The sequence below is a fragment of the Maylandia zebra genome, linkage group LG15, assembly GCF_041146795.1.
Source record: "Maylandia zebra isolate NMK-2024a linkage group LG15, Mzebra_GT3a, whole genome shotgun sequence".
NCBI lineage: Eukaryota > Metazoa > Chordata > Actinopteri > Cichliformes > Cichlidae > Maylandia > Maylandia zebra.
In genome coordinates this window covers 11,878,867-11,897,226 of record NC_135181.1, presented here as the reverse complement: position 1 = coordinate 11,897,226, position 18,360 = coordinate 11,878,867, and the positions used below count along the sequence as shown (strand labels likewise).

Below are 18,360 nucleotides of genomic sequence, written 5' to 3'. Positions count from 1 at the left end.
GCACACTTTGAGTCAGACTGAGCAGTATCCTTGTATGAGCGTGATTGTTGTAGGATTGTGTGTATTTCCTGTATACGGATTAGCGCCTTTCATTCAACCGTGGGTGGTGCTCTCCTGACAGGACAGTCCGTAGCCAAGGCTTCTTCCAAGGAGCCATCAAGGTGAAGTTCAGCATGTGATGCTTTTTTTTTTTTTTTTTTTTTTTTTGTGAGCTGTGTAGCAGCCAAGCCAAGAGCTCAGTTTAATGCTTCGCCAATGACCTGAGAAAGGCACGCATTCAGTCTCATTATTTTTGGTGTAGCCACACTCATGCTAGTTTGTTGTTTTTCTTTCATTTACTTTTCCAGACACTTCAGCTAATGCAGGAGCTGTATTGTTGACGTGTTAGCCGTGCTCATTCATCGGTCGAACATGCATTTTAAGCCGTTCGCTGAAACGGCGAACTGGGAAAACCTTGGGCTAAGATTTTAGCTGCTGGGTATGAATTAGTTAGAGGTAACAGCTGCTCACTGGTGTGGCAAACTTTGTAAATATCTCTGTTTGGAAAAGCTCCGAGCTCCCGTGTGTTTACTGTGTGGTGCTGTCGTGGAAACCCTGATGGTTTGTTTGATTTCTCACCTCAGTGCTTTCCACATAGTTTTCCCCGTTTTCTCTACTTTGCGGTCACAGGCTCTCTCCACCTGTGAGAGCGAGGGCGAGACCGGGGCTGTATATTTTATGTGTCTGCTCTTGTGTTCCCAGCTGGCTGCTTTGAGAAACGTGTGCTTCTGTTAATTTTTTTTCCTTCTTCTTTTGCTCCTTGAACATTTATGTTATATTATCTTTTTCAGGTGTGTTTGTGATTCTTTTTCTCAGGTTTGTCAGCACTGTTTAAACTTTAATTAACGTGCTGTTATCCAGCAGTTAGAGAAATGATTGCAGTTTGGCAGCTTGATGGATCTTGGCCAAATTTCAGGAAAAATAAACTTGTGTTATCACATCAGGTTCAAAGAGTGAACTGATTAGAATTTGTGCATCAAAGGTCACTGACTTCATGAAACATGCTTTGAACATAACTCAAGAATTCCTACTGTAATTGTAACAAAGTTGTTACTCTGGACAGAAATAGGTGTGAACTGTAAAGTGGGTTTGAGTTTTTTTAGAATTTATCACCTTGGTTGTTGTCATTCTGCAAACAGGATGAAACACAACACTTTGGTCTTAAGCTGTGGTGTGGGTGCACACCCATGCATACCATGTGTTGAGAGTATGAGTTGGATCACTCTGCTGAACTCGAGATTACTCCTCCTGATGTAATCATTACTTCATTTTTTGACTGCTGGCAACCCCCCCCCCCCCCCCCCCCCACCAAAAAAAAACAAAAACAAACAAACAAACAAAAACAAAACAATCACTTGTTTCTCAATACTATATAACAGTACTGTCTGTGCAAAGCATATACAGACTTAGACTGATGTGTTTATGTATGACTCAGTTATTAGACGTATGTTGACTGTTTGGCAAGGCTGGAATATTTTTCTCGGTGAAGGAATGTGCATGTAATTCCTTTCTTCACTGTGCTTGTGCTGTATATTTACTTCTCCTCATTTGGTTGATAGAATGTGTCAAAGCAGATTACATGAATAAGTGAAGTGAAAGTTTCCAAACTGATTGGACGAGGACCTGGTAAAAGATACTGAAACAAGAAATAATTGTGTCACATTAATAAACAATAATAAAAATGTTAAAAATAAGCTAATCAGTTTCTATTTGAGAAATTTCAGTGTTTTAATAGTTTAAAAACTATATTTGGATGCTAAATTTAAAAGTAGTTTTTAAGCGCAAACATAAGTGCATAAAAAAAGTAATCACAAATGCAGTAATGGCATATAAAACAATGTTTAAATAGAACCTAAAACGAGGCTTTGCGCTGTCTTCTTTGAAGGCTTTCCTACATTAGCAGGAAGCTTTGGTGTGTTTATGTGCATATTGAAGTGTGTAAACCTTTAAAGGTGCATATGAGCATTCTCTGAGCTTTAATTTGATGCGAAATTTCCTGCTGCAGAAATGCACGTTCTGATGGTGTAGATGTTAATAATTAATGTTAATAATAAATCAGTGTCCAACCTAACTGCCTCAGGTAAGTGGCTCAGAGTTTTACTGGCCTGCAATAAAATATTATAATTTAATTATCATAATAATTTATTTATATATTCCTTTAATCTAAATCTGATAAATAATGTTACTAAAGCTTTGAGCTAAATAGGGTCTAGTACACCCCATGTCCCACTTTTAGACTCACCCCTGCTTGCTGCAGGTATCACTGCAATAGAAAGTGGGACGGCTGCTGTCAGCTTTTAGCAAGCTGCGTGATTTAAACACGATATTTGACTAAGTTACCAGTTCATCTGCCCACATGCGCTTCTATTTTAAACTTCTGCGGCTTTTTGTACATTTTTCAGTGTAAAACCAACAGCGGTTGATGGGAGCAGCTACAATGTTTGTTTTTCCTTGACACTGGAGCTTGCTGAACAGGTGGTTTGATTTGATTAAGGACGCTCACTAGCTTTTTCCCAGTAAACTTTTTTATGGTGATTACAGTGACAAGCGCTGCTGTTTTGAACACTAGAAGAAATGTTTATTCACTCCACCTGAGCTCACAGTCGTGAAAACAGCTCGGCCTCTTTGCTTTTTGCTGTGTGTAGACGTAAACTAGCCACGCTAAAATACTTGCATAGTGACAGCTGAGTGCTGCAGAGTCATGGGTTAATGAAGCATCAAAGCAAAAATATTTGCGTTGTGGTTTTTTCATTAGTTATTCAATTTACTCAATGAGTCTTTGCAGCCCTAGTAAAAGCTTGATTCATTGATGGATAAAAGGGTCGGTTACTCACTGAGCAACAAGAGAAAGTGCAAAAGATTTGACTGATGTGTTAAGCAGATTATTTAAAGCGTAACAAAAAGTCAATATTGTATATTTATTCTATGTCTAGCATGTCTATTCTATGCTATTGTTGGTGTATTGTCAATAGAAAGCACCATATGTAGAACATAAGTCTTTAATGTTTATGCCTCCATCACGTCATCACTTAAAGACCGGATTAAACAGTCATGTTTGTAATAGCAGGTTTTAAATTCAGCTCCTTAACAGATACAAGAATTTGTGCTGAATTATTTTTGTCACACTGGATGTTCGTATCACATCAACTTACAATGAAGCGAAGCTTAAACTTGAAGCCTCCCAGCTGATTAGAGCAAACACTTATGGCTCTGGCCCAATTAAACAAAATATAAAAATAAAAGTACAATTTTTAAATGACCTAAACAAGATGTCATTGCAAGAGTTGTTGCACAAGCTGTACATTGCAACACACTGAGTGTGCACGTGTGCTTCGGGGACACTAGAAGAGTGTAAAAGGAATGTTTGTGTCCACAATCAAGCATAATACCTGCCTTGCACAAATAGGACTGTAGCTGAATTGTGTATGTGATACTGTGACTAGCTACAAATGAGAAAACTGGCATCGGTGTACATGTGTAATGTAAAGTTGTAAACTTGTGCATACTCCCCTTTTTTATTAAATTGCTTTTTCTTGTGTTGCTCATACAAACACACTCTTGAACACACTTTCTCACACACACAGCCTGCTGCCTACTTTGATCTATCCTGCAGCGATGCATTCCTGTGCTGCAGCGAGTAGGAGCAGCAGACAGATTGAGGGGGAGCATTGTGTATGAATCGAGTGTATTGTCCTATGAAGATGGTAAGGTAGAGAGCCTAGGAGACCTGAACCCCAAGGGACCCTCTCCCCAGGGGCCTCTACAGGGTGCCAATAACGCTGTAAGAACAGGAGGCCTGTGCATGGGCCTTTTTATAAAAGGAAAATTGATATTGTGTTGAAAGCATACCTGTCTTTGCTCCTTGTGAGCTATTTTCTCAATGTTCTTGCCAGTGATTCCTCCCCTTTTGGCTGCCTTTCTCTAGTATTTTTGGCCCACTCTGCTTGCCCCCCCCCCAGCATTGTTTTTGTCTGGTGGTCCACCTATTTTTTCTTTCATCCCTTTCCTTGTCTGTTCTCCTTGTCAGAACATGTTTAACCACCTGTAAGTTATCTACTGTAATTGAGCATCATCTGTTACTGGGTGCCGTGTTATGGCTCGTGGTCTTTGCCAACCATTTTGTCATTTTGTTTTTCAACATGAAACCTTCTTTGTCTCATGTATCCTTTTTCTGTCATCATCTTCATTAAACCCTTCCATCAGCTGTCTTTTCTTTAAGAATAATACAAAAAAGTAAAGAAACCCCAAGCGTTTTTTTTTGTTTTTTTTTCCTGCCTCAAATTTATATGGAAGAGGGTTCAACCAACACTCGGGAGGTGTTTCTATAGCAGTCTGTGATTCGATGCACTAAAGGCAATGACACAAAGATAGCAAAGTTCAAGCGTATACCAGTCTAGGCAACAAGCCTCTTCTGGTTTGGTCCCCACCTCAAAATCTAACCTAGCCAGTTGCCTGTTTCCTCATACGCTTACTAGTCTCTTGCTACCTCGTCCTTTCCTGTGGCATTTCTGAAGAAATGTATATTATAAAACTATTGTCCATTTCCCTCATCTGCCCTTATGTATTTGGTCTTTAAGGTCTTTTAGATCACTGATTTGGGGAAAGTCAGAGGAGAAACCCTCTCTGCTACCACTGTTTATCCAGTCCCGTCACCTGTTCACCTGTTTCACCTGCTTCTACTCTACTCTTACCATGCACTTGTTTTTATGCAGTTTGTCACCCAGCCAGCCGCTACACAAACACACACACTCTACACATCCCAAACAGAGAAGCCAACCAGTGCTGAGGCTGGTGATGTTAACCTTTTGACCTTTTGTTCACTTAATGGTGCTTTGCACAGCTGCTGGTTGACCTGACCCCCACACACATAAGGCAATTTAACAGCTTTCCTAACCTTAGATTACAGTCTGATCAAGACCTCAGCCAGAGTGTTTTGAGGCAGATGTGAATACGTCTTTTTACCCGTTTCCTTGGTGGTTACACTGAAATTGACTGAGAACGCAATGGATTAGTTATTTTAGAGTTCATAGAAACGGCACATTAGAAAGAAGCCTAAGTAAAACTGAAATCAATTCTCAAGAGAAGTCTAAGGCTTTGTGCGAGCTACTCTGATCCATTACAGGAGCCAGCCATCGCCCTGGCACATCAAAGCAGCTGACCCTCTGCCTGTCACACAATGAGGCCTTATTAGAGAGCCATGTTGGAGAGAATAAAGGAGGCGCAGGAAGGGAGGGAGTCAAGTGGGAAGAGAATGTGAAATATTTGTACAGTTGGATTCAGGGGAACATTATAAATGGACAAGGGTGTGCGCACATGTGCAAAAAGGTTTGTTGGCTTTACTTGTCACACCGTGCACCTGTTGACATTTGGTACGCACGTTTAAAATACCCCTCATTTTGTTCTGGTAATTTTCTGATGTTCCAGCCACATTGATCGGGATGCTTTTAAGTCAAAAAGCCTCAGGCTGTAATTACCATTTACCTCATCAGTGTAAGTTAATTTGTGCCGAGATCAAGTCGCTCCCTGGAAAACCAGGTGGAAATGGACATCAAGTTGTAACAATGTTCGCTGCTTCTTTTAAAAGGCTGACTGTACCTGACGTCACTTTTGATCCACCTGTTCATGTTCTTGACAATCAATTCTTCTTCTTTGTTCTTTTCCTGCACAGATGAGCACGACGCAGTGCAGAAGAAAACGTTCACCAAATGGATAAATGCACAATTCTCCAAGGTAATGTGAAACATTAGAGCCAAACATTTTCAAATGGATGTCAAGCACTCTCCTTTTTTCCTCATAGTACAAAAATATCTTCATCTGCCTAATAATGTTGTAAAATGTTAAATCTGCAGTTAGTGAGTCAGCAGAGCATTTGCATCTTTTTCGTACTATGTGACTAAGCACTCAGCAATCCCACTCTGTAAATTTACGTTGTCCGTGTTGCTGTGTGGTTCCTAAACACTTCCTCTTTGCAATAATACCACTTCCAGTTGATCGTGGAATATCTGGGAGAGAAAAATTTCACAGTGAGCCGAGTAATGTTGACTTCCTGTTACAGTACTACACTCAAATGCAGTGAGCTCTTTAAATGACCATTCTTGCACAAAAGTTTTTAAAAATAGACTGGATGTCTAGGTGCTTGATTTTATACACCAATGAGACTGAAGATTAACAGGTGTGGCCCAGTATTTTTTTTTTTCCATACAGTGCAGCTGCACAAACTGATGGATGACATCTTTCTTGTGCTAAAGAGACATGAGGGGTACTTCCCACAGTCTGACCTGCATAGACCTGCTCCAGAGTTAGTCTTCTAAACAACTGTTAACTGAATAATTAACTTGAACTTGAGCTGCAGCGACTTATCAGCGAAGTGGGTGTTTAACCTTTTCATTACCAAGCTGCATCATTAGACTAAAGCTCAGGGGGCACAGTGACCTCAAGACCCATCCATGATACCAGCGCTGCCATACTATTGTTTCTATTATTTCTTAAGCTAAAAACTAAATAATAAATTAAAAAAGGTTAATGTTAATGTCTTTTAGTTTATGTCAGAGCGTTAATAGTCTATGTGTGTGGTCCTTGTATATATTTTTTATTCTTATAAAACAACAATCAGAGAATGATATTAAATATTTTTGGCTGATTTTTTTTTTTTTTCTAGTTGGTCTACCTGAGCTAATTACTGTCCTCACACTGTTTTCTCCTAAATACTTTGAGTTTCATTCTTACACTTGTTTCGTTTGGATAGTTTCAGATTTGTTGACTGTCTGTGCCTTTTAACACTGGTTGTTACAATGTGCCAAACTTTCTCTTCTTCTTTCTGCATAACACTGTGACATGTGAGGTTATTCTCAGTGACGCTTGAAGTGTTTGAATTAAATGTAAATGCCTGTCTCTCCAAAGCTACAGCCACACTCAGGGCCTCTTATCACTGGTATTGACTGTTCTAATCCAGTCTTATGATAAATCTAATGCAGAAATTGTGATGTTTCCAGACAGGGAAGACGCCCATCAAAGACATGTTCACCGATTTGAGAGACGGGAGGAAGCTGCTGGACCTTCTGGAGGGTCTCACTGGCAGTGTCCTGGTGGGTTTTTGTATACGTACATTAACATTCGTGAGACTTTTTTTTTGTTGTTGTTGTTTTTATTCAAATTTGACATTTTAAAAAAGTTTGCTGTTTGAATGCATGAAGTTCGAGATTTGATTTCAAGGAGGCACGTTCAAGCCGCAGAAATGCTCATGAAAGGTTTGGCAGTGCATGCAGTCAAATTATAGTAGTGCAGTGTTTTGTTTTGTTTCTTTTCCCCCCTTTCCTCCTCCTCTTAAGTGAAAGTCATGCCAGTACAAGCACATGCACGATGTGATGTAAACACACAGGTTAAATCTAATGTAAACATCTGAGCCACTCTGGAGTGCCGTGCTTGGCTTTTGCTTCCTAAATTAAAACACGTATTTTACGCTTATGTTATTTCTTATTTAATTTTGGTAAATACATGTTATGTTATTTGAATTTCTGCAGCTTTCAGCAAACTATCACTTTACTCACCTAAAACTTTATTCAAAAAGAGGTTGGCATAATGGATAAAGAAGTACTATGGGAAAGGAGACTAAAGATATGCATGTCCTCTATGACTGGCTTTTCGCTTGTATATGCAATTTTAATTTTACTGTTTTCTTTTCTTTCTTTTTCTTTTTTTCTGTACCACCCTTCAGCAGCATATCATATTTCTAACACCTGCAGCCGTATATTGAGTGCCAACTGTCTTTGTGCCATATATGTTGGCACACACATGTGCACAAAGGCTTTTTCACTGATACCAGAATACTAATTCTATAATTGGGTGCTAATGAGTGGTTGACGTATGTGAAGACTTAAAAGGGATTAGCAGTTGGCAGCCATTCACCGAGCCATTCTTTCCATAAGTTCTTGTGGACGCTGCTGAGAGCGTAATAGCTGTGATAATGTATGGTGTGAAACACTGTGTGGAGTGATGGCATACCTTATCTACATTTAACCCCCAAGCTTTGGCTTGAAGTTGGGGAACAAGTCGTCAAGGTGACTTGTTCGCAAATGAGAATATATTTATTTATTTATTAACCCGCAGAAACTCATTTGAATAAATGAGTTACAGGAAACGAGAGCCAAAACTGTTGACTTGCATGATTTTTAGCCTTGATTGGCTGGTGAACCGTGAACGTGTCAGCTGATTTATGCTGCATTTCCTCTTCCTCAGAGCAAAGAGCGAGGTTCCACCAGAGTGCACTCTCTGAACAACGTCAACAAAGTACTTCAAGTCCTACATCAAAACAATGTGAGTACTTCCTGTTTGGTGGCAAAACTGTTGTGCATTTGTCATTTTCTGCCACGTGCCGTTAAAGAAGAGTCTGTTTCATTTCAGCCTCATAAGATAATCAGAAATAAGGAACTATATTAAACTGTGAAATGATGTCATGTTGTATTTTGTTGAAGTAGAAACTCCCAAACCCTATGTCCACACTGCACATTTACAGTCATGGTTGCACTGTTTTTGATTCAAACCAGTAACTCTTCCTCTAATTATACAAAACTCCTTAATCTCCTGTGGCCTCTGAATTCATTTCATACACAAGTCATTTTCTTGTGTATTTTTCTTTGTCCTTCTGCCTCCTTCGCTGCTTCATTTCATCATCCCTCCTCCTACTTTTTGTGTACAACAGTTGGTCATAATGCCTTGACCTCAGCAGTGGGAGATAAGGGGCAGGGCAGACTCATGGGAAGCAGCAGAGACTGAAGTTTGCATGCAAATCCTGCTGCTTTCACTCTTGCAAGAGGCAAAATAAGTGTCAACTGGCCAAAGTTTCCACAAGCCTGAACAGTGGAAACATATTTGAAAACAATTAAAAATTTTCCCATGGAAGACACAACTCTGCAATTGGATTTAGTCAGTTCATGTTATTATTATTATTATTATTTTTCGGATGGAGGGTACTTCAGGAGACAATACTGCGAGTTTTGGAGTGGGTGATGACTGTATTTGTGCGTGTCTGCTCTGATGCATATGTGAGGCTTTGTTTCATGATGTGGAGAAGTAATGGTGTGGCAGCATGAGGCTAATTGGTACTAGATGGGTCAGAGGCCAGCTCTGCATAGAACAAGAAAGGACACTTCATAACTTGACCAGACACATGACCTCATGTTCCACCCTGTGCCTTGATCCTCTCCACAATATTTATATATAATCAGTTCACACTTGGCCTTAGTTCATATGATACATGTCTGATGAACCTGCAGACCTCACTTCACCACTGGGAGGCTGTAATTAGGGTGGCATAATCTGCTTTGTGGAGACAGTTGACTGGGTGGAAGTGTTCAGCTTTAACACTGATGGCTCATTAAGATGTAAAGTAATATTACTCAGCTGCATAAGAAAACTCGAATCCCATTTCAAAGGAGAGCTCCTCTGGTTTTACTCAGCAAGTGTGTTTACAGGTTCTGCCGAGTGTTACTGAGCATAACGACTCGCAGCAAGCTTTTTATGGTCCCACAGATATCTTTGGGAAAGCTGATTCATTTCTTCAAGTCACTCAGTAGAAGTATTTCAGAGCAATAGCTTCAATTTTTAGGATTAATATGTTCCCCATAAGAACACATTTCCATATATTTGAACGTTAATAACCTGCAAGCTCAGAAAGTAGAAATCACAAATGTTTATTTGGTTGCTTGTGATATTTTTAACAACTTGGTCTGTCCTCCTTTCAGGTGGATCTGGTAAACATAGGAGGGACAGATATTGTGGATGGGAACCACAAGCTGACCTTGGGCCTCATCTGGAGTATTATCCTTCATTGGCAGGTGAGCAGGGTGCACGCACACACATACACACTTCTGTTTGCTAACCCTGGGATCAAAAAAACAGATGATGGAAAATCAGTATTGATGTTCACACATGCGTGTATGCATGTAAACATGTATATCATCCAGTGCTTTGTGTGCTCAACCTGCTGGCGTAAAACGGCTCATGAGGTTCTTTCATAAGGTTTGAACCTTACCATTTTTTTTTTCAACATTTGTTTTTCATTACTTTCATTATTGTTAGTTAATGTAACAGATGCCACGTGCATTTTTTTTGTCTTTGTTTGGGTGTTAGACATGGTGTCGGTTTTATTAACTGCATTATATTTTATAACTACAGGAATCCTTATCCTTTTAGGATAAAAAAAAATGGCTTATTTAATGTGCATAGAGTTATTGAGAAAGAGGTTTTCATTGCTGATGCTCCTATTCAATGTGCCCACCTGCTAATAAGAGAATCAATACAATGATTCTGCTGACTTTCAATACAAGGAGAAGTGATCTATTCAGCCAGAATATAGAAACTACTGTTTTGTATCAAAATGTGGGCGTACAGGTTTTTGCTCTTCATTAATCATCCACATTAAAACTCCTCTTTCAATGTACATGTCTCTCTTTAGGTGAAAGACGTCATGAAGGATGTTATGTCCAACCTACAGCAGACCAACAGTGAAAAGCTCTTACTGAGTTGGGTACGACAGTGCACCCGCTCTTACCCGCAAATCAATGTGTTGAATTTCACCACCAGCTGGGTGGATGGCCTAGCTCTAAACGGCATACTTCACCACTTCAGGTGAGGAATAAGGGGACGCTCAGCAGGTACTTTAGCAATAAGTGTGGACATACTGCTATTACCTGACTGGTACAAACAAAGGAGCATTGGGAGCACATTAAGGAAAAAAATATGTAGCTGTTCGTTTTAAGAATAAAGTAAAAAGAAACACGCAGACTTGGAGGAGTCAGCACAGATACTGATGGTCACAGCCTTGTGCTGCAGAGAGGATGTATGTTGTATCACAAGACGCAATAAGATCGCTGATAAAGTTGTCTCATGTTGTAACTCAACTTCACAAAGCATTTTGTAAAGAGTATAGCAGCTGTGGCAGTTGCCTGACTTGAAATGACAACTTTAATCCCCAGATCTCAGCTTTATTCTCAAAACGAACATTATATACATATATAATACTCATCGTAGGTAAAAGCCTGCAAGTCCAGGTCATGCAATTGTGTTTTGTTACATTAAGTCTAAATTATATTGATGACCAATTTTTGCGTGAGTGCATTGTTTTCCACACTTGCAAGCGTGCAGCAGCCTTCTGTTGTAGTATGTGTTGCTGTGAGGTGAATTTACTGTTGAAGTTAACGTAGTATGGCATGTACCCTTTAGATACAAAGTTGTGAAGAAATCAAGGACATTAAAAAAAAAAGTTTAGGACCTTTTTTGTGCATGTATATGAGAGAGAGAGAGAGATGCTGTGAGGATACCCAAGCTGTACATGTGGGTGAAGATCAGGTTGATAGGTCAGCGCCTGCAGGGTGTGTTGATACTGCTTAGCGTGTTCGTTTACACCTGCCATGTCACTGTTTGCATGTGTGTGCGTGTGTGTGTGCGTAAAAGAAAGAGGGAAAGAATTGTCTGGGGTGTTTCCCCCTTTCTTGTAACCCCTTGTTCTTACTAGTGACATGAACATACACACATACAGTCCAGTGTTGGTTTAGACCTTGGGCTAGGGTTTAAAGACATTCCACACACGGCTGGCCTCAATGCACAGATCAGGGAAGACCTTTGCCTATACACAGGGTTTGTAAATGTTTCAGATATCTATGAGCTAGTTTCTACATTAGGTGTATAGAAAATCAATGTACTATCAAAAAAATAAATCAAATCTTTACCCCTGGCAAACAGAGAACGAGTTTTGAATTGTCTCAGGGTGTGCAGCTACCCTTGGAAAACCCAGAAACGACTCTAATCGTCATAAAACCTCGTCTTTATTGATATGTACTGAGGTTTCAAAACGTATCACTACGGGTAAAGGGGAGGTCATCAAATGTTGTCTTTATGGGGGAAATGGTAAAAAAAACAATGTGTGCGCTTTCAAAAGATGAAAACGTCAGCAGCACCTGGCTTCAGGTTTTGGATTTCGTCTGCATCATTCTACTTCAAGTGTTGCTCAAGTTCTGACCTCTTCTGACCTTTTAAAGCAGAGGAAGTTGTGCCACTAGGCTCTTCACTGCTTCTGCACGTTTGTAGTTTCTGATGTATAAAGTAGCCATGATATAAAACTGTGTTGGTGCGGTTCTGTGTGTGACTTCAGGCCAGACGCTTTTAGCTGGGATAAGGTGGTCACGATGAACCCTGTGCAGAGACTGGACCACGCCTTCACTTTCGCCAAAGACCAGCTGGGTATTGAGAAGCTGCTGGATCCTGAAGGTACTGTTGTTCCGAGCTATTCTGAGCACATTTGTGACTCAGGTAAATATTATAGGAATGTTTTTAGATGTAAGTCTAAGAATTGGCACCTGCATCTGCTTTTTATAGCACCTGGTTATGGATTGACATAAATCTTACTGGCCAAAATTCCCACATAGTAAAATACAGTCTGCATTCACAAACCTTCCCTTCATGTCCTGCCAGCAGTTGGATAAGCTCAGAGTGAAGAAGGATCTTGATGTTGCTTTGGCTGAACATCTGTAACAAGCTGGACCCTTACTTACTTGCTTGAGCTGTCCAAGTCAGACGCCTGTTTTTATGTCATGACTGAGGAGCAGTCACTCCTGACCTGTACTGAAAGCATATTTAATTAGTACATCTTGTCTTAACCTGGCATTTTGTTTGTCTCTCTCACCGTCCTTCCCATCTAATCTCCTTCTGTCACCCTTAACGGCTATCGCGCCACGCTTCTGTTCTACTCATGCAATTTTCACCTCTGTATCCTCCCCTCTTTCTCTCTCCACTCTCTCCCTCCTGCCTGTAGCGCACAGTTTGTATCTCTGATCTTTCTGCCTTAAATCCCTCTCCCTAACGCCGTCTTGCTCTCTTTATCATTCACAGACGTGGCAGTGCAAGTACCAGATAAGAAGTCCATCCTCATGTATATAACATCGCTTTTTGCCGTGCTGCCTAAAGACGTGAGCATGGAGGCCATCAAAGAAGTGGAGACCCTCCCACGCAAATATAAAGTGGAGTCAGAAGACTCAGGTCCAGGACTCGGTGCCCAGGTAAAATCTAGAGTAGAGCTGTCGTGACATGTAGGAACAGGAAGGTGCAAGACAAGCTATTAGGTTTAGGGCAGAGGTGTTGGACATGTCAGGTTTGACCTAAACATAAAAAGAAATTGAGAAAGTATTTTTCAGAGCAAAACACTCATAAGTTTCAAAGAATGTAAATTTGGAGTTTAGCAAAATCAAAACTCAAACCAGATTCAGTTTCAGAAACGGGCCCTGCATGCATTTCAGTCAAACAGCTTCAATTATGTAGCACCCGTTCACATCAGCGGTCCCTCAAGGCAATTAATATTATTAAGATGCTACAACTTTAGAGGGCGAAGCCCAGCAAATCAACAAATCTCTTTGAGCACTTGGCACAGCGGAGAGGGGAAAAAAAGAAGCCCTCTTTAAGAGCAAGAACTTTCTGAGTGGCTCAGAGATGGTGGATCTTTGTGTTTAAGTAAGCTAGTACCATTCACTGTTTCTTTGACCTCACGTCAGTCTACAGAGAAGGAATTTACCTCCTTGTTTTATCTTATGATCATAAAACAAGAATCCCTGAAGGTGCTTCAAAGTAGCTGGTTATTGCTATATTATCTCCAGACGTTGCCTGTCTGAACCTTGATGAACTATGATGATATAAACAACTGTTATCTTTTTTTTCTTTTCTATGAATGCAGGAATGATAGTCCAGCTCCTTTTTTTTTTTTTTTTTTTTAAAAACAACTGAAAATCTTGAGTTGCAAAAACTGAACAGCTCCAGCTTTTGCTTTGCTGCTGTGCTCCATTTCTGATCATCATGTTTAGTTTGAAGGCAGCAGATGTTGCTACGTGCAAGCATGAGGAATATTGTCATAAGGAATAGTGTCTTATTGTATGTTGCCAGATACAGTGAGTCACTCTGATAAAGCAGCCTCCTTCATTCTCTCCGGCACCGCTCATGAAAGGCGCAGCAAGCGCAGAGAAATGGGGAGCAGAGCCATGACTCACCCCCCTGACATTATCCAACAGGCCGAGCTGGATGGTGGAAGCGCAGAGCTGTAAAAGGATGGAAGGAAATAGGGGAGTAAATTGGTGAGAATGGGAGTGCAGATAGCTGAGAGAAAAGGAAAAGGTTGTTACAACATTAAAGTCGGGGTGCAGTGCAGTGCAGTGTCACCGTGAATTCAGTAGTTTTTCTTCAGCATTTCACAAACTAGTGATTGGAATCTGTTTATAATTTGCTTTATCCTGTTAACTGTGATTTGACAACTCCAGGTACTTTATTATTATAATTATTATTATTAGTTTTTAATCTTTGTGTTTTGAAAAGGAGTTTGCTGACATTAATTAAAAGTTAAGTATGCATTTTCGTCTTGTTAGCTTTTCATCCCCTCCCAGCTTGCTGGATTGGTCAATCACATATAGCTCTGGGGCATCTCTCATTTAAGAGGGTTTTTTGTTTTTTGGTCAAAAGTCAGAAAACCCCCAAACCACCTCTTAGGTTGTTTTATTGCCCATGGGCACATACTTCACACGCCCCTGGAATGAGTCCTGGAACAGTCTTTTTTTTTTTTTTTTAAATAGTGTTCTGATTGGTCCAACAAAGGGTTTACTTTCCTGGCTCGCTTCCTCTCTGCATAGGAACCAATGTGTAATACTGTTGCTGCTGGGAGACTGAGTGTAGTTAAAATAAAGGGCTCTTTGTATTTCATAACTTCAATATGGTTTCCCACTTTTCTTTTACATTCATAATTTTAATCGTATTTGTTATGAGAGTAGTTTTCGGTATTGATGATACTTTGAAACATACTGAGAGATCCTCCCACGATCGCCTTCCTTTTGTAATATCATTGATAATCAGAGAGCTGCTGGTGTGTGGTAGCGAATTACATGCTCTGCGGCTACAACTGTAAACGCGATGAATGCATAGACAGTTGAGCAAATCATGTAGTGATAATAAAGTGTTCTGTTGAGCCAGACCACAGCTATTTTACAGCCATTCAACTCAATAAATGCAGCAAGGCTGCAGTTTTCCCTTCTCTCTCACTCTCTCTCCTCTTTATTTCTCTCCCTGTCGCCCTTCTTTGCCAGCCCTCATTGATGTAACATAAGGGCTTACAGTTCTTTTGTCACTTATTCCAAAAATATCCAAAAGGTCATTGAATATTTTCAGCAGGTGACCTTTCCTGAGTTTGTTGCACAGGCATTACCACTGTATAATTTCAGCCTGGAAAACAAAAGTCTGTTTGATTTGTTACTGCACACCCATTACCATTTCTGCCATCTTTCACTGCCATTGTGGAGATTTTATCTGGAGTTCAGCTTCATTCAGATTTGGTGAGCACCTTTGAGCCGTTTCTTTACAAAACCAGAAGCCTGGAATAGTTTTGTCTGTGCAGTCGGTTATAAAGGTGTTGATTTTGTTGAAGTGTAGGGTTTTTTTTAGTGATGGTTCAGTTTGATAAAGGTTGGTAAAGTTGATGGAGACTGCTGCTTCTTCTTTTAAAGTGTAGACTTAATGTAATTTTCCCAGTCCTTCTGCACTGCACATCCAACTTTATCTTGGTTAATGCTGTTTCAGACTTACTGCTGTTCCCAAAATAAGATTTGACCTGCCCACTTCCCACCATCCCATAATTGGCTTGCAGTCTTTCTTTTTCCCCCCCCTTTGCTGAACAGGGCAGGTCGCACTGCGTGCTCAAGAGCAGCACAACCCCCTTCTAGATGTCTGGGTCTATTTTAAAACTTGCCAGCTGATGTGTGCAGATGAGCACAGAAGACAAACCAAAGTCTTGCTTCGACTTGTTATGTTTCATAGGCGTCTTGGTCTTATGAATGTGGCACATTGGGAAATTAAAAAAACAAAAAAACCTTCCTTTTTATTTTTACTGTACACTTTGGCCTGTATACTTACAAAATATAAGCCAGTTCTTTCAATCAAGTGTTGTACTGCTTTCAGTATTATTTTCCTACTTATTAAGTAATGATCTTGTTTATAACTTGGTCAAACCTTGCCTAATGTTTCTTAGACTGTACAGACAGAGGAGGCAGGCAGCAGTCCTCGGCCCGAGACCCCCAGCACCATGACGGAGACAGAGGGTGAGATGAAGGGCGGCCTGCTGGAGGGGGACCTTGACACCTACCAGACTACGCTAGAGGAGGTTCTGACTTGGCTGCTGATGGCTGAGGATGATCTACAGGGTCAGGACGACGTCTCGGACGATGTGGAAGAAGTGAAAGAGCAGTTTCACACACATGAGGTAAGAAGACACAACAGTGCTGTTATTTTCTTTTTGGAATTCATTTGTCAGTTCTGAAACAGTAAAAAAACAAAAATGGATTGGACTGAGACGTCACATTCAGGAGCATCAATTTTACAATAACTGGTGACACATTTAGGCTGTCGCTCTCCAGAGAGACTGAGAAAAGTATCCCACAGACAGAGGCCTCCCACAAACAGCAGTGCATGCCTTTAACATGTTGAGAATGGCAGGAATTCCATGGCTAACAGTGACACACTGCACTCCATGGTGCCCTGGCCCACAGCTTACTTCCTTGCTCGACAAGGCTTAGTTACATCGTCTCTCTCGGTGCATGTGTGTAAAGGGGCTTTGGCTGGATTCCCTCGGCTGAACTGTGAATATTTGTGAAGTTGAATGCCTGGAATCCAGGTCAAAGCTGAAATCTGCTATGGAGACAGAAAGCAACAGGATTGAAAGCTGCGTTAACAGCCAGGCTTTTCAGAAAGTCTACAAAAATCAATCCAGTTTGTTTCGGCCTTGTTTCCCTGACTTACTCCAGTTTCGCCAGTAAAGCTTAGTCAAAAAACAAAGGCGTTAGAGGCGCAGTTGAAAATGCTTACTCATCCAGAGAGCTCCCTGTAATGGACAGCAACTCAGTTCACTGGCTTCTCCACAGCTACAATGAAATAAAAACAACCAAACATTAGCTTTTGCATTTCTTCTTCAAACCTTTTACGCTTCTTTTTGTTTTGGATGGCTTTGGTTTGCTAATTGACAGCCCACCCCTCGATTTGTGCTCACGCTTTGTGTTGTTGCTACAGCAGCACTTAAATATGAGGGTGCTACGGTACTGCTCAGTACTTCTGCAGGGCATTATTAACATTAAACCTAATGACAGAAGCGCATCCAGATGTTAGCATGTGTCTGCCAAGTGCTAACAAACAGGCTCAGATTATAAAGGCCTTATTATGAGTGCTGCGTGTTCATGTTCCCAGGATGCAAACTGTTTCATAGACAGAGATTTTTCTGTTTTATTGTTTAAAATTGTAACCACTTACTACTCTTTCCTTTCAAGACATTTATGATGAAACTGACAGCGCGTCAGAGCAGTGTGGGTTATGTGCTGCAAGCGGGTAACCAACTGATTGCTCAAGGCAACCTAACAGATGAGGAAGAAGATGAAATCCAGGAACAGATGACCCTCCTCAATGCCCGCTGGGAGGCTCTTAGAGTGGAAAGCATGGACCGTCAGGCCAGGTAAACAGAGACATACCTGAATTGGTCTTCTGGAGTTGTTTAAATGTCCCTTACTGATTCATCTCAGAAACAGGTAAAGGACATTTCTATTTCAGGACAAATATGACTATAAACCTGAACATTTTATGGTCTAGTGTGCAGTGTTATCAAGCCATCAGTTTGTGCTGTAAAGAATGGACAGGGGTGCAAGTTGCCAGACATGACACATGCTGAGCGTTGAGCCACCCAAGGTCTTACGATTTGCACTCTCAGCTTGTGTCATCAAGGTTTACGACACACACACACACAAACTGCACACAAGTTGTGTTCATGATGTACGCTACATTTGTTGACCCTGAGCTTTTTTAGCCACAGCGTTTGTCTTCCTGTGTTGTTGCAGTTAAATCTTAGTCCTAAAGTTTATGAAATTTATGGCTTACATATCCTTTCTACCTTTATGTGCTCACTTTACTGCCCTTCTGCCTTCGCTTTCTTTCTCTCCAGGCTCCATGAAGTCCTGATGGATCTTCAGCAGCAGCAGCTGCAGCAGCTTTCTGACTGGCTGACACAGACAGAGGAGCGAATCAGGAGGATAGAGACACAGCCAGCAGCAAAGGACATGGAGGCCTATAAAGAACAGATAGAGCAACACAAAGTGAGGACAGTTTACCGTTAACACTTAATATTAAAACACTTTTGCATGGGTAAATGCTTCATTGTTGACAGTGTCAAGTAAAATGCCAAAAAAGTGCCAGTGCATGCATGCAGCTCTTGCTCTAAAACAGGCTGGTCTTGTGATCACTCCTTCCCGTTTGATTGTA

The 18,360-nt window shown here is 40.7% G+C and overlaps 1 protein-coding gene across 6 annotated transcripts in view; it reads left to right on the top strand.

The window, feature by feature from the left end:
* Nucleotides 1–18,360, top strand: part of utrn (utrophin) — a 193,250-nt gene that overhangs the window by 14,940 nt on the left and 159,950 nt on the right. For 5 of the 6 annotated variants that reach the window (XM_014414047.4, XM_014414051.4, XM_014414048.4 and 2 more), the window contains 10 exons: nucleotides 5,708–5,769; nucleotides 7,032–7,124; nucleotides 8,275–8,352; nucleotides 9,780–9,872; nucleotides 10,493–10,665; nucleotides 12,188–12,303; nucleotides 12,925–13,091; nucleotides 16,091–16,321; nucleotides 17,379–17,560; nucleotides 18,044–18,194. In XM_014414047.4, the coding sequence (XP_014269533.3) occupies nucleotides 5,708–5,769; nucleotides 7,032–7,124; nucleotides 8,275–8,352; nucleotides 9,780–9,872; nucleotides 10,493–10,665; nucleotides 12,188–12,303; nucleotides 12,925–13,091; nucleotides 16,091–16,321; nucleotides 17,379–17,560; nucleotides 18,044–18,194 (1,346 nt within the window). Of the gene's footprint in view, nucleotides 1–142; nucleotides 162–5,707; nucleotides 5,770–7,031; nucleotides 7,125–8,274; nucleotides 8,353–9,779; nucleotides 9,873–10,492; nucleotides 10,666–12,187; nucleotides 12,304–12,924; nucleotides 13,092–16,090; nucleotides 16,322–17,378; nucleotides 17,561–18,043; nucleotides 18,195–18,360 lie in introns of those variants that run through there. The other variant, XM_076873889.1, reaches the window with a different exon arrangement.